The sequence below is a fragment of the Carlito syrichta genome, unplaced genomic scaffold (genome assembly GCF_000164805.1).
Source record: "Carlito syrichta isolate Samal-C Ts95f unplaced genomic scaffold, Tarsius_syrichta-2.0.1 Scaffold144091, whole genome shotgun sequence".
In the NCBI taxonomy this organism is placed as follows: domain Eukaryota; kingdom Metazoa; phylum Chordata; class Mammalia; order Primates; family Tarsiidae; genus Carlito; species Carlito syrichta.
The window spans coordinates 112,404-127,659 of record NW_007088187.1 but is presented as its reverse complement, the minus strand read 5'-3'; the positions used below and the strand labels follow the sequence as shown (position 1 = coordinate 127,659).

At 47.5% G+C, this 15,256-nt stretch overlaps 1 protein-coding gene across 1 annotated transcript in view; it reads left to right on the top strand.

The window, feature by feature from the left end:
- Positions 1-15,256, top strand: part of LOC103251725 (adenylate kinase 8-like) — a gene marked incomplete at its 3' end in the record, with an annotated part of 88,711 nt that overhangs the window by 35,751 nt on the left and 37,704 nt on the right. Inside the window, exons 5-7 of the mRNA XM_021708710.1 lie at positions 11,718-11,799; positions 12,378-12,449; positions 13,521-13,721. Coding sequence (XP_021564385.1) covers positions 11,718-11,799; positions 12,378-12,449; positions 13,521-13,721 — 355 coding nt within the window. The remainder of the gene's footprint in view (positions 1-11,717; positions 11,800-12,377; positions 12,450-13,520; positions 13,722-15,256) is intronic.

Below are 15,256 nucleotides of genomic sequence, written 5' to 3'. Positions count from 1 at the left end.
GCGATCCTTCCGCCTCAGCCTTCCAAGTAGCTGGAACTACAGGCGCGCACTACCACACCCGGCTAATTTTCGATTTATTGTAGAGATTAGGTCTCACTAAGTTGCCCAGGCGGGTCTCGAACCCAGGGCTCAGGCAGTCCACTCACCTCAGCCTCCCAAAGGCACGGGATTACAGGCTGAGCCACCAAGCCCGGCTTCAATCAGCTAACATTTATTGGCCCCTAATGTGCTCTGGACACGACACCATGCTCTGATGCATTTTCCCATTGAATTTGCATGACTGTCCTCTGAAGTTTTCAATGGCATCTGTTCTACATGGTGTGAGGCTCAACACAGAGGCCTGGCAGGAGACAGATAGGTGCTAAGAGCTGTCATCATCTCCCTTCTTCAGACTAGGAGGCTGCAACACCCATTGACCCCAAAAAGTGATATATATATGTTACCAAAAAAAAAAACAAAACAGACCTTCCAGAAATGCACCAGATTCAAAATGTCTGCTTCCGCATAATCTTCGTTCCAGAGCTGAAGAAAGAATGCCATCGAGCCGGGCTCGGTGGCTCAGCCTATAATCCCGTGACTTTGGGAAGCTGAAGTGAGTGGATTGCCTGAGCCGGGGTTCAAGACCCGCCTGGGCAGGTGAGACCTCATCTCTACAATAAATCAAAAAAATTAGCCGGGCGTGGTAGCGTGCCTGTAATTCCAACTACTTGGAAGGCTGAGGCAGAAGGATCGCCGGAGCCCAGCGGGTCGCGGCTGCAGTGGTCAGGAGCGGCCACTGCACTCCAGTCTGGGCAACAGTTTGAGACTCCAACTCAAAAAAAAAAAAAAAAAAAAATGAATGCCATCATCAAACATAAAACCTTGACCATTCTGCTGTACCTTGACCCCATCCCTAGATATTCCTGGAATCAGGCAGAAGGTCTCTGACTCGCTCCGGAAGAAAGGCCAGGCCCCCAGCCCCACAAGTGATTGTATCGGCTGGGGAGGGGAGTGGTCCTTGACACAAAATGGAAAATTCTACGTCGTGTTCCCAGGTTAACTGTTTTTAGGCCTCATGTAACATCATGGAGACTGTCAGTTATTTTATAATAAAAGGGAGAGGATGTAGCCCACTTTCGACTATGGAACCAGAAGTTTACAGTTTACTTGGTGGGTTCCTCGAGTCTTTTTCTCCTTTTGGTCACAGATTTATGCTTTCCTGCCCATAACGCAAGTCGGTATTTTATAGTGGAATTGTTCACGGGGTGGAGGAGCCGAATGCTGGTCCACAGAACCACAAGCTGTTTGTTTTATTTCTCCTTGTGGTGTCATTGGGCTGGCATTAATTACACCGCTTTCATCCCACTGACAGTAGGAACACAGGATTTTCTTGCTGCAGTTTTGACACTCGCGGGTTTATAGATGTCACTTGCCTCCTCCGAGGAGCGCGGTTTTATTGATCAACAACTCTGCCGAGGCCCTGGCTGTGTGTTCTTCTAATACAAATGCAGTTCGGATTGCAGGGAGGTCTGCGCACCACTCAGAAAACTTATGGCTGCAGCACAGCCAGGCAAGGGCTTCAGAGGGCTTGGTGCGGCATGGGCAGAGCGCAGTGAGTACACCCTTGTCACCCCCTTACTTGTGGGTGTTTCTGGACCCTAGTGCTGGGACATGGCCGGTTGGTGGTGTGACACGAGACTCATTGAGGGCAGTGCGAACCGCCTGTCTGCAGGCCAAGCAGCAGCACTCTGTGGAGAGAGGAGTGAGTGTTCTGATGCGCTTTGTGGCATGCAACATATCATCTGATCCCCTCCCTGCAGTCAGGGAGGAGAAAGAGGTGGTCGAGCTGCAGGGCAGAGCCTGAGATCTGAGCGGATGCAAGTGGACCTCAGAGCAGGAGAGAGTATTAGAGAGGCACAGGGATGGAGATGGGAGTGGACTCAGAACCACCAACCCCGTGACTCTTTGAAGGCTGAGTGCAGAGTCAGAGGTCAGACGCGAGCCAGCCTCCCAGAGCAGCGGGACACCCACAGCAGGAGGGCAGGGGACAGAGGACGGGGCAGAAGGCCACCAGCTCCTCATTCTCCCCCTCTCAGGCTGAGTTTGGTCTGCTTTTTGTTGGGGAGGGAGTCGGGATCTCACTTTGTTGCCCAGGCTGGAGTGCAATAGCACAACCAAGGCTCAACCACAGCCTCGACCTCCTGGGCTCAGGCAATCCTTCTGCCTCAGTCTCCTGAGTAGCCAGTACTACAGGCGCATGCCACCACACCTGGCTAATTTTTTGACTTTTTTTTTTGTTGTTGTTGTTAGAGCTGAGAGCTAGCTATTCAAGCTGGTCTTGAATTCCTGGACTCAAGCAAGCCTTCCACCTCAGCCTCCCCAAAGTGCTGGGATTACAAGCATGAGCCACCGTGCCTGGCCTGGTCTGTTGTTCAAATTAGTTGTCAACTATGAGAAGCATGGTGTTTACCAGGAGGCTGAAAAAAAAAGCCCCTTACCATTTATTAAGGACCTACTGTCTGCCAGACATTGTGATACCAGTTTAGATATTATTATTATTTTTTTTTTTTTGAGTTGGAGTCTCAAACTGTTGCCCAGGCTGTTGCCCAGGCTGGAGTACAGTGGCATGCTCACAGCCACCCCAGTGTCAACCTGCTGGGTTCTGGCGATCCTTCTGCCTCAGCCTTCCAAATAGCCAGAACTACAGGTGTGTGCTACCATGCCTGGCTAGTTTGCGATTTATTGTAGAGACAAGGTTTCACCAAGTTGCCCAGTCTGGTCTTGAACCCCTGAGCTCAGGCAATCCTCTTGCCTTGGCCTCCCAAAGTGCTGAGCCACCAAGCCTGGCAGGTACATTGTTTATCAAAGTTATTTATTGTTTTAGACATGGAGTCTCTGTCACCTATGCTGCAGTGCAGTGGTGCATTCATAGCTCGTTGCATAGCTCAAACTCCTAGGCTCAAGTGTTCCTCCTGCCTCAGCCTCCTGAGTAGCTAATTTTATTTTTTGTAAAGAGGGGATCTCACTATGTTGCCCAGGCCAGCCTCTAACTCTTGGCCTCAAGCGATCCTTCCCTCCAGAGGTCTCCTACAGTGCTGGGATTACAGGTGTGAGCCACTATGCCTGGCTCATCATTGCATGTAATTCTAAACACTACACAGTGCTAGTCCTATCATCATGATTCTTGTTTTCCAGATAAGGAAATAGTCACATGGGTTTCCAGAGGAGGATCAAACTCCCCTCAGGGGAGCGCAACTGGTCAAGCGATGGCAAGTAGCATGAGTGCACTGCGGATAGAGTCTGCAGTAGCTGTCACTAGACCCCCTCCTTCTAATTGAAAGGTGGCACATGCCTATAATCCCAGTGACTCAGAAGTCTGAGGTGGGAGACTCGGGAGAACTGCTTGACACCAGCCTGGGCAACCTAGTGAGATCTGGTCTCAGAAAGGAAGTAAGGGAGGGAGGAAGGAAATGTGTCTGTCCCAAGTTCTGTTAGAAGGAAGGGAAGCAAAGGAAAGGAAGTTGTCTGTCCCAAGTCCTTTCTAATTAAAGGTCTTCCCTCAGTTCACATCTGGAGTGCCAGTTCCTCCTGTTTCTAAGAGCTTGCCTTTTCAAACAAAGTGTTTGGATTACATTATACAAACTTAAGTAGGATTCCTTTCTGAAAGTAGGTGGAGAAAAACAACGTAGTTTACTTTCTCAAAATTATAATGCTAAAACTAGTTAACTGTGAGTCATTTCTTTGTTGCCAGGTACTACAGTTGTTTTGTTGTTATTTGTTTATTTGTTCATAGCCCTCATTTAATGATCCATCAACTCTGAGCTAGATTGCGAGTATTGTTCCCATTTTGCAGAGGAAAGCAAGGCCGAGAGGGGTTGAAGTGACTGCTTGAAAGTCACACTTTGACTGTGGCACACGTCTAATTCCAAAGTCCCTGCTTCTCACCATCATGATAAACCTGAACCTTCCAGGACTACTCTTGTTTCTAGAGGTGGGCCTACACCACAGACAGTCTAAAGTGTTGAATGAACAGACCCTGGATGTGGGTTATCTGTGTCTGTCACTTTCTCCCAGAGCCCACTGTGTCTGAAATGGAGAACTAAATGTGAATCTCCAAAGTGAATTATCTCTGCATCAGGCTATCTTGGCACCATTCCAGCCTCAGAGCTGGGGTGAGACTGGCCTATTTGGGGACATTGGGGTCTTCAAACTGTGTCTCTTTCCATGCAGTGATTTCTGGGACACCATAGACATTTGAAGTGAATTTAAATTTTAAATATTTTTGCCAGGCATGGTGGGCTCACACCTGTAATCTCAGCACTTTGGGAGGCCGAGGTGGAAGGACTGCTTGAGCCCAGGAGTTCAAGACCAGCCTGGGCAGCATAATGAGACCCCCCCCCATCTTTACAAAAAATAAAAAAAGTAACTGGGCATGGTCGCGAGCACCTGTAGTCCCAACTACTTGGGGGGCTGAGGTGGAAGGATCGCCTGAGCCCAGGAGGTTGAGGATGTGGTAACTGCAATCCAGCCTGGGCATCAGAGCGGGACTCTAACTCAAAATACTTTTTAACCATGTGATAAAAAGTCTCTTGGACACTCACATCTGTGCTTTACCGGATTTTGCCACTCTGGAAATCACTGGCTTTTAACCTGCAGACCTAGGAGTGATGATCTTCCTACATTGCACATTTGTATCAAAACATCACGTCATTGATTAGCAACTGATTAGTGGGATTCAGCACTGCTGGCTGTTCTAAATAGGAAAATACTTTCCTAAATAGGAGAATCACTCCTGCGTGATTCAGCTTTGTATGAGCATGACCACTGCTGGGCTCTGCCCAGAAATGGCAGGCAAAGCCCAGGACACACCCTGCCACAATCATACACGTTGAACATGGAAACGCCAGCAGTAGTCGTATGTTGTTCTAGGTTAAACTCTGAAATAAACATTGTTGCTAGTCATCTTTCAGGTGAGTTGAACGAGGAAGGCATCCTCGGGCTCTACACAGGCTAAGGTTTCCATGTTTTTACATAAACCAACATAAGTGATACTGGAACAATTTGACATCTACTTCTGTGCATTCATCAAAGTAGTCTCCTTATTCTTGCTGACTGGCTTTAGAACACATCACCATCCCAAACTTGACCTTTTCTTTAAAAATTTATGTATTTTTTCTTCTTTAAAAAATAGAGACCAGGTCTTGCTATATGGCCCAGGCTGGTCTCGAACTCCAGGGCTCAAGCGATCCTCCTGCCTCAGTCTCACAAAATGCTGGGATTATAGGGGTGAGCCACCACACCTGGTCCCAAACTGGACCTTTTAAGATACATTTCTCGCTGGGCTCGGTGGCTCAGCCTGTAATCCCAGCTCTTTGGGAGACTGAGGTGAGTTGATTGCCTTAGCCAGGCATGGTAGCATGCGCCTGTAGTTCTGGCTACTTAAAAGGCTGAGGTGGAAGGATCACCAGAGCCCAGCAGGTCATCTCTGGGGTGGCCGTGAGCATGCCACTGCACTCCAGCCTGGGCAACAGAGTGAGACTCCAACTCAAAAAAAAAAAAAAGATGCATTTCTCTTCTGATTGGTCAAATACCTCTTTTTCTTTCCTTTCGTATGTTGGGAACCACCTACTATTTCATTGGGCGACATTGGGTCTGTGGCACCTCTTTGATGCTTGCTCTGGTCCAGACTTGGAGCTGAGTGAATCTGATTTCTTGAATCCAACTCTTCAGCCTCAGATTGCCTCCTTGGGACTGCAAGGAATCAGCATGCAGCCCCAGGGAATGCCTCAGATGGAGTCTGCAGCCGGAGCTGGTAGCCGGATCAGGGGCAGCACCCAGGGGAACGCCCACGCTCTGGTCTTGGGAGGAGAGGGGAGGAGAGGAAAGGCAACGCATCAAAAAGGCAGAGGCCCAGAGGGCAACAGAGCCTTCCCATGTGAAGTTGCTAATTGCGCTTTAATAATAGTCAGGAGGGCAAAAAAGGCCAGTGTTTGCACAAAGCAGGACGGCTCGTGCCGCGTCAGGCCGCGCTCTGCTGGGCCTCGCCAAGTTCCCTAGGCTGGCTGGCTTCTTTTCTTTCCTTTTTTTCATCTGTGACATCTGCTCGGTGCTTGTCCCTCCTGTGATACCATACCCCTCGCAGCTGTGCAGACCTCCAGCTCTGCGCTGGTGCATGGAGTGCCCTGAGCATACGGCCTTTTTGATGTGTGATAAAACAGAACCGAGCCACGGGGGTATGGTGAGCGGAGGCATCAGAATATCAATTAACCTGCTCTGAACAAAGCTGCGGCTTGGAGTGGAATAGACATTTCACTGAAGTGTCAGGAAGATGGATAATGTATTCTAATTAGGGCTTGACTGATACCTCCACACCGAGCCTCTCCTGGACGTCAGACCCACAAACCTCGCAACGCAGGATTGTTGGGAACGTCTTTGCGTCCCATCATGGCAGTCGTCGAATGCTATTTACTGATTGATGACTTCTTGCCTTGCCAGAATCTGCAGCCATTAAAGTGTTCCCAGCCAAATCCGCCGGTTCCCCTTGAAAGCGCAGCCCATTTTGCAACTGAGCGCATAACCCCCTTAAATGCAAGAGCTCTGGGAAGGAAAATCTCTTCTGAGCGCTAAAGCCTGGAGTGTCCATCCTTATGATGCTCTAGGACCGACCTGTCCTCACACAGAGGCTGTGGTCAAGGTACCTTCCCTTCCAGGTGGACCCATGTGGGCCAATGTGGCCGGTGGAGGATAAAATTGTCCACAGCTGCCTTCCGGTGGAAAGTGGGGCTTCTCTAAGGGGTCGTGGGTGCTGGTCCAGGGCTTCCTCGGGACCTTGTTTCTTAGCACCTGAGTGATCGTGCCACTCCCCCCATGTCAGAAGGAGCAGACCTGAAGAGGGGGGACCTGGGGCTCACTTCCAAGCCCCATTTCGTCCTTCTAGATGTTCACATCCGCACCAGGACACACCAGTGAGGCCAGGCTAATTAGGGAGATGTTCCTCATTTTGCTGCACTTTTCCTGTGTAATTGGAAGTCCCGCTTTCTCCAGTGAGAAGTCAGTGAGAGCTGTTCCCCTGAATAGTTCTAAAAGCTTTGGACCACATACTGATAGCTGCTGCAAATTTATAGGCGAGATTATAATGATTGCTCAGTAATGCAATATTAAAAGCAGAGGTCTTTCTCAGCGCTAAGCAGACAGAGTTCCAACCTTCCAGCTTCAAAAAGGGCCTCAAAACAGAATTACCAGCCCTTGTACTAGAAGAAGCAATCAATGGGCTCACAATTCCTCCCCATCCAAATAAAGGAAAAATAAGGTGTGTGAATTTAGCTAAAATTCAGAAAACGTGGGTTTGGCTTCCAGAACTGTGAGCAAAGGAGTTCTCAGATGCCATGTCTCCTGGTTCCTGCAGCATTATTCATGGCCGTGGATGTTCGCTCTGTTTAGGAGCTGCGGCCCAGTCGTTGACCGGCTATAACAAGGACTTGAGGGAGCCAAAGGTTGCTAAAAAATTTTTTTTTACACTTTTGCTTCATTAGTTCTAGAAACCAGGTATTCCATGGCTGTGAGTCTTCCTGTATAGTTTAAGAAATTAATGAAAGCTTACCTGATTTTTCCAGTACCCTTTAGGCTGGAAATTTGTTTAGTTTTTTTTAACTGTCAGTGGAGACTGTTGGAACCTAAATATTTTAGCATTGAAGAAATGTGGGCATTTATTTTTTTTAAGATGAGAAAATATAGTTTATTTAGAAAGTAAATGAGAGAGAGGGGATTCACCTCCCCAAGGTGGGGGAGGGGGCCAAAACTAGGAAACATGGCAGCCATAGCTCAAAGAGCCTCGTGGATACATCAGAGTTTAACAAAACAATGGCCTGGACACATTTTTTAAAGAAAGACGCCTCTTGCCTTTTCCCACACCATGTCCATAAGGTGGGCATGAGTAACCTTGAGACTGAGTTTGTTCACGTCAGTCCATCCACTGACCCTGGAGCCACTGGGTCTCATAATACGTGAGAGGAAGAGGTCTGCAGCAAGGTGGGGGCTGCCTTCTGGAAGCCAGTGTCAGAGACTTCAGTGGCAGCCCCTGGTCGCTTCACTCCCTTCCTTACAAAATGAAGACTTGAAGCAATTTGCTGTTTCATTTCACTCTTCCAAAGTGCACTTTATTTTTATCAGTATTATTATTATTTTTTTTTTTTGAGTTGGAGTCTCACTCCATCGCCCAGACTGGAGTGCAGTGGCCGCTCTCGGCTACCGCAACCTCGACCTGCTGGCGATCCTTCCGCCTCAGCCTTCCAAGTAGCTGGAAGTACAGGCACATTCTACCACGCCCGGCTAATTTTTTATTTATTGTAGAGATGAGGTCTCGCCAAGTTGCCCAGGCAGGTCTCGATCCCATGGGCTCAGGCAATCCACTCACCTCAGCCTCCCAAGGCGCGGGATTACAGGCTGAGCCACCGAGCCCGGCTCAAAGTGCACTTTACTAATTGATCTGAATATCAAATCTAAAACATTAAACTGTGTGTGTGTGTGTGTGTGTGTGTGTGTGTGTGTGTGTGTGTGTGTAACTCTAGACTCATGGGACTTGAAAGGACTTTAGAAGTTGTTTAATGCAAACATTGCTGGGGGACATTAAAAAAACTTAAGCAGCCGGGCCGGTGGCTCAGCCTGTAATCCCACGCCTTGGGAGGCTGAGGTGAGTGGATTGCCTGAGCCCGCGGGTTCGAGACCCGCCTGGGCAGCGAGACCTCATCTCTACAATAAATCAAAAAATCAGCCAGGTGTGGTAGCGCATGCCTGTAATTCCGGCTACTTGGAAGGCTGAGGCGGAAGGATCGCCGGAGCCCAGCAGGTCAAGGCTGCAGTGGCCGGGAGAGGCCACTGCACTCCAGTCTGGGTGACAGAGTGAGACTCCAACTCAAAAAAAAAAAGAAAAGAAAAGAAAAGAAAAATCTTAAGCAAATGAGAAGATAATGTGTTAACTTGATACTGTAAAAATGTCAATTCTTCATGAATTAATCTACACATTTAATGTCGTTCCAAAATCCTCATCGAATTTCCATTTTGGAACTTAACAAAATATTTTTGATGTTTACCTGAAAGAATAACATTTTGGGGGAAAAAAGGAAAGGAAAGCATATTCTATTAGATATTACAATAAATTATAAAACAAAAATTTAAGCAGTTAAATGAAAATAATTTAATAATCTCTAGGCAGACAGAGACCAGAACCATGTCATATCAGCATTTAGACTATGATAAAAGTAGCTGGGCACAGTGGTTTACACCTGTAATCCCAGCACTTTGGGAGGCCAAGTTGGGAGAATTGCTTGAGCCCAGCCTGGGTAACATAGCGAAAACCCAACTCTAAAAAATAAAAAATAAATTAAAAATTAAATTAAAGTTAAAAAGACTATGATAAAAGTGCCATCGGGGAAAAGGGAAATGTTTTGTAGATGATGATGGGACAGTTGGCAGACCACAGGAAACAGATTAGATTATAGATCCATGTCATTCACAAAATAAAATGTGACTCTATTACATATTTATATGTCAAGAGTAAAAAGCATAAGAACACAATTTAAATGCAAATGAGTATTTATCCCCTTTTGCGATGGAAAGGCCTTTTTATGCATACACATGATGTCATAATCAGAGGAAAACATTGATTGATTTGGCCAAAGCCTGATGTGTCCGAAATAGCACCATACACAAAAGTAAAAAGCCACAAACTGCAGAAAACCTTGGCAACACTGTTTGCCTCAAAGGGTTTGTGTAGTGTTTGCCAAAATATGTTAATATTCTTCATATGTAAACAGCTCTTGTCAATAAATAAAAGGATGAAATGCCAGGAGATGAGCACTTTGTGACATGGAAAAATGTTAATGAAATGTTTTTTCTTTTCTTTTTTTTTTTTTAGTCAGGTTTTCACTCTGTCACCCACACTGAAGTTCAGTGGCATGATCATGGCTCACTGCAACCTCAACCTTCTGGACTCAGATGATCCTTCTGCCTCAGTCTCCCAAGCTGGGACTTCACCCATGTTCCACCACACCCAGCTAATTTTTTAAATTTTCTGCAGAGACAGGTCTTACTATGCTGCCTAGTCTGAACTTGAACTCCTGGGCTCAAACAATCCTGCTGCCTCAGCCTCTCAGTATACTAGCATTACAGGTGTGAGCCATCTCGCCTGGCCACGGAATGTTTTTTCTATGTGAAAGTAACAGATTACAAAATATTTTGTACAGTGTGATTCCTCCCTGCCCCATCATCCGCTGCCCCCATGAGAAAAGATATCTGTGTGATGCTGAGAAAAAGATATACCAAAATGTTGGCAGTGGCTTGTTTGGGTTGGTGGTACTATCAGTAACTTCCATTATTCTTTCCACTTTCTAGTATTTTCCATAGAGTACAATGATTGTGTACTTTTTTCACAATTGGATTTAAAGAGTTAGTAAAAATGAATCTTCCAAACAAATTCCCTAGCTGTAATAAGAAGGGGCTGGTGTTTGAAGGATTTCAACCCTGTAATGAGTTATTATAGCTGCAGAGAGAACCTGAACTCAGGTCTCTTAGAGTATCATTCAAAGTTTATTCTTAAGAAAAGCAGGTTTTTCAGCCAGACATGGTGGCTCATGCCTATAGTCCCAATACTTTGGGAGACTGAGGCAGGAAGATTGAGTGAGCCCATGAGTTCAAGAACAACCTGGGCAACATAGCGAGACCCTGTCTCTACAAGAAAAAATTTTAAATTAGCCAGGTACGGTGACATGTGCCTATAGTCCCAGCTACTCGAGAGGCTGAGGTAGATGGGATCACCTGAGCCCAGGAGGTTGAAAATGCGGTGAGCTGTGATCATGTCACAACACTCCAGCCTAGGGACAGCATGAGACCCGACTCAAAAAAAGAGAAGAGTGGAGTTTTGTTTTCACCCTGGTGACTCCTTGTCCCAGTAATCCCACATCTCAGGAACTCTCTTTAGGAAATTATCCAATATGCACAAGGAGCTATATGTGCAAAGATGGTCATCGCGGTATTATTTATCATAGTGAAATTTGTTAGTAGTCAAAATGTTCAGTCGTGGGTTGTAATTAAGTGGCTGTGGTGCACTCTGTTGGTGCAATGTTGATTAGTCACTGAAAACTGTGGCCTTTGAGGAGCCATGCTGATGTGAAGCCATGCTGTGGTAGCTAACATGTGTGATGGGAAAAAATCAGGATACAAAATGGATTTGTTATGACTGTAGCCATAAGCATAAGACTCAGAAGGGAATATAATAACCTGAGAGTAGTTGCTAAGGGGTGTGATATGATTATCAGAAACATTTATTTTCTTTTGTCTTAAAAGTTCCAGTGTTGACCTGGCACGGGGTTCGTGCCTTTAATTTCAGCAGTTTGGGAGGCCAAAGTGGGAGGATCACTTGAAACTAGAAGTTCAAGGACAGCCTGGGCAACGTAGCAAGACCTCATCGCTACAAAAAAATTAAACAATTAGACAGGCGTGGTGGTGCACACTGGTAGTCCCAGCTACTTGGGAAGCTGAAGTGGAAGTATCACCTGAGCCCAGGAGGTTGAGGCTGCAGTGAGCTGTGATCATGGTACTGCCCTCTAGCCTGGGTGACAGAGTGAGACCCCCACTCAAAAAAAAAAGTTTCAGTGTTTCCATAAAGCTAGGATATACCTTTTTAATTAAAAAAAATCTAGGAATAAAAATAGATGAGCACCTCTCCAAATCTGTCTGTCTAGGGCTGGATCCTGGACGGCATCCCTGAGACACGGGAGCAGGCTCTAATGATCCAGACCCTGGGGATCACCCCCAGACACGTGGGTGAGTAGCTCCCCCAGGGCCATCCCACCAGGGATGCAGCTGTGGGGCGAGTGAGCACCCTGCTGGTACCACTGACTCCCACCCGGGCCCCCACTCTCAGCCCAGGGACTGTCCGAGATGCAGATGCCAGCAAGGAAAAGGAACACAGCACAGTTGAATTCTTCACAAAGCTGAATGTATTCACAGCTGGTTCTTAAGAAAAGTGGGGTTTTGTTTTCATCCTGCTGATTCCTTGTCCCAGGAGTCACATATCTCAGGAACTCACTCTAGGAGAGTATCCGAAATGTGGCAGAAGCATCGTGCACAAAGATGTCCATTACAGTCTTATCTGTGATCATGGAACTTGTTAGTAGTCGAAGTGTTTAATCGTGGCTGTCCTCTGCCCCGAGACAATGTTCTTTGTGTTTGAATGTTAAGGAGATCTTTTTTTTTTTTTTATGGGGATGGGAGGTGGTCGTTGTTTTAATGTCATTATGCAGCAAAAACAAGCATAAAATAAGTTATTGGCCCATGAAACTCAAATGTGTGGCCCCTGCTGCTGGACATGCCTGGTCTCGCCCCTTTTCTTCTCTGCTCAGTCGTGCTGAGTGCGTCAGACACCGTCCTGATCGAGAGAAACCTGGGGAAGAGAATCGACCCTCAGACCGGAGGTATGGCTGTAGCACCCCCGCCCTGCCCCCACCCCATGGGGTTTCAGAGTCAGTCGTCTTGACGGCCCTGGCTGTCATTTCCTGAGCACATGCGGAGGGGTTCTCAGAGGGCTTTGTGAGAGGCCACCCAGGCAAGCAGAGGCTCAAATGCCACAGGCTGGGCTCCAAGCTGGAAGATACTTGGGAGGTGATAGATTTTGACTGATGAGGAAACAGAGTCCTGTTTGGGTTAGAGGAGGTGCCTTGTTTGTGGCAGAACCAAAGCCAGGTGTGGATGGTGACACTGGTCAGCCAGACTTTGAACCCATTCAGGAACCAGGGGATGTCTATATCTCCCTGAGACAAACTCCGTGCCCCTGTGTTCTTTGGTATACATATACAGAAGGGTGGGGCATGGGCATCACCTAGGAACATCGGCAGATGCTAAGGAGGGGGAACCCCCGAGCTAGGTCTTAAAGACCAGACAGTTCTGGAGGGTTGGAGGAAGTAGGAGTGCCCTTGACCTCTGGGGCTTGGGCTTTACTGGCAGATGGACTTGGGTTTGTGGCTCCCTGGCTCTGCCCCTTTCTAGCTGCAGATATGGGGTCCCTCTCTGAGATTTAGTGTTCTTGTCTGTACTTGTGGATGAAAACACCAAACCCTACTTTGTGATGGCATTGCTGTGAGGATGAGAGTCTGCGGGTGGGTGCATATCAGAGTGCCTGGCGCAGAGGAATTGCTCAGAAATCCACGGCACCTTGCCCTGCACTGATTGGCATTATCATAGCAACAATAACAATAGTTGCCAGGTGCAGTGGCTCATGCCCATAGTTCTAGCACTTTGGGAGGCTGAGGCAGGAGGATCACTTGAGTCCAGGAGTTCAAGACCAGCCTGGGCAACATAGTGACGCCTTGCTCCTAATATTAAAAAAACAAACAAACAACAGAGCAGGCCCAGAGCCAACACCAGTCTAGAAGTGCTGGTATTGGCACCAGTCCTAACTTGGTCAGCCATGTCTCTGGGAGTCACAGTTCCCGCCTGCATATGGCCCCTGGGTGGATGATTCTAACCATGCACCTCTCTCCTTGCAGAGATTTATCATACCACCTTTGACTGGCCCCCCGAAACTGAAGTCCAGAACCGTCTGATGGTGCCAGAGGGTATCTCGGAGCTGGAGACAGCTCAGAAACTGTTGGAGTATCATAGGAACATCGTCAGGATTCTCCCCTCTTACCCCAAAATCCTGAAAGTCATCAGTGCAGACCAGCCGTGTATGGACGTCTTCTACCAGGGTAAGCCCAGGCGCGCAGCCCCACCCTGGACTCGTGTCCGAGGGTTGGGCACCCAAGTACTCCACCTCCTCATCTCTGTCACTCACTGTGGGAGCAGCCAGTATCTAGAATGTGCCTGGGACCCTGGGAGTCAAGTCCCAGATGACCCAGGCTCCTTGCCCAGAAACGCATGTGTGCAGGGCTCCTGGGGGCACCCACTTGCAGACCCTGGGCTGACATCCTGCACTCAGACGTGGTCACATCTCTGGCCCACAGCAGATTTGACAGTGATGGTGTTGGGAGGAGGAGAGATGAGGGATGGGGTGGGAGGGACATGTAGCTAGAAGTTTGGGCTTGACCTTGTAGAAGAAGAAAGAAAAAAATGTATAAAGATTAAGACAAAAACAAAAACCACCACCACAAGAACTAGAAACCCCACATCACAACTCAGGTGTCATGCGTCCATTTAGAACAGAGAGAAGCAGCCCCACGCTCGGCACTGTGCTGTTGTCCACATCGGCAACAAATGTTCAAGCAACTTCATTAGAAACCAGCAGAGACAGCCTGTGCTGGGGAGGGGTGGTGGCTGAGCCCTAGACTTTGGCACCAAGTGATCTGTGTTCAAATTTCGGCCCTGGCCAGGTGCAGTAGCTCACGCCTATAATCCCAGCACTTTGCAAGGCTGAGGTGAGAGGATTGCCTGAGCCCATGGTTCAAGACCAACCTGGGCAACTTGGCAAGACCTCATCTCTACCATAAAAAAAAAAAATTTAACCGGGTGTGGTGACACATGCCTATAGTTCCAGCTGGAAGGATCACCTGAGCCCAGGAGGTTGGGGCTACAGTGGCCAAGAGTGTGCCACTGCTCTCCAGCCTGGGTGACAGAGTGAGACTCCAACTCAAAAAATAAAATAAATCTGAGCCTCCCCACAGATAAGGTGTGTGGAGAGTGTAACTCTGTTGACCCCCCCTGAGCCTCAGTTTTGTCATCTCTAAAATAGGAACAAAACTTATGCCTTCCTTTCAGGGGTAGGTCGGTGAGGATTAAATGAGAAGCTCCAAATCTCGCATCCACAACCATGAGCCCAGTAGCTGATGCAGAGAACTGGCTCAGTAAAGTCATTGCTATTATTATTATTATTATTATTCAACATCCTGACCAGAAAGGCATGGGAAAGTTGGAATGATTCTACCCCAAAGTAGCTGTATTATAATTTTTAAAAGTCTTGAGCTTTGATCATTTGAAAATCCAGTTGTTCCTGTCCCTGCAGTGCTGGGTAAATGAAGTATTTGCAAAAAAACAGAAGGGAGAAACAGCTATTGAAGACACTTGACAGTTTACAAAGTCCTTTTTTCATATATTCTCTCAAATATCTTCAAGAAAGGTTTTGTTTTGCTGGAAAGGTGCCTCTGAGCTCCTCCTGTCCTTCCCTGCCACCTTTCCTGTGAAGAGACCCCAGGGTGGTGTCAGTGGCACTGCCTTGCTCTCTGAAGGGAGCAGTCAACCAATCGGTGGATGTGTAAAAAGTGACACATCCTGGGCTGGGTGCAGTGGT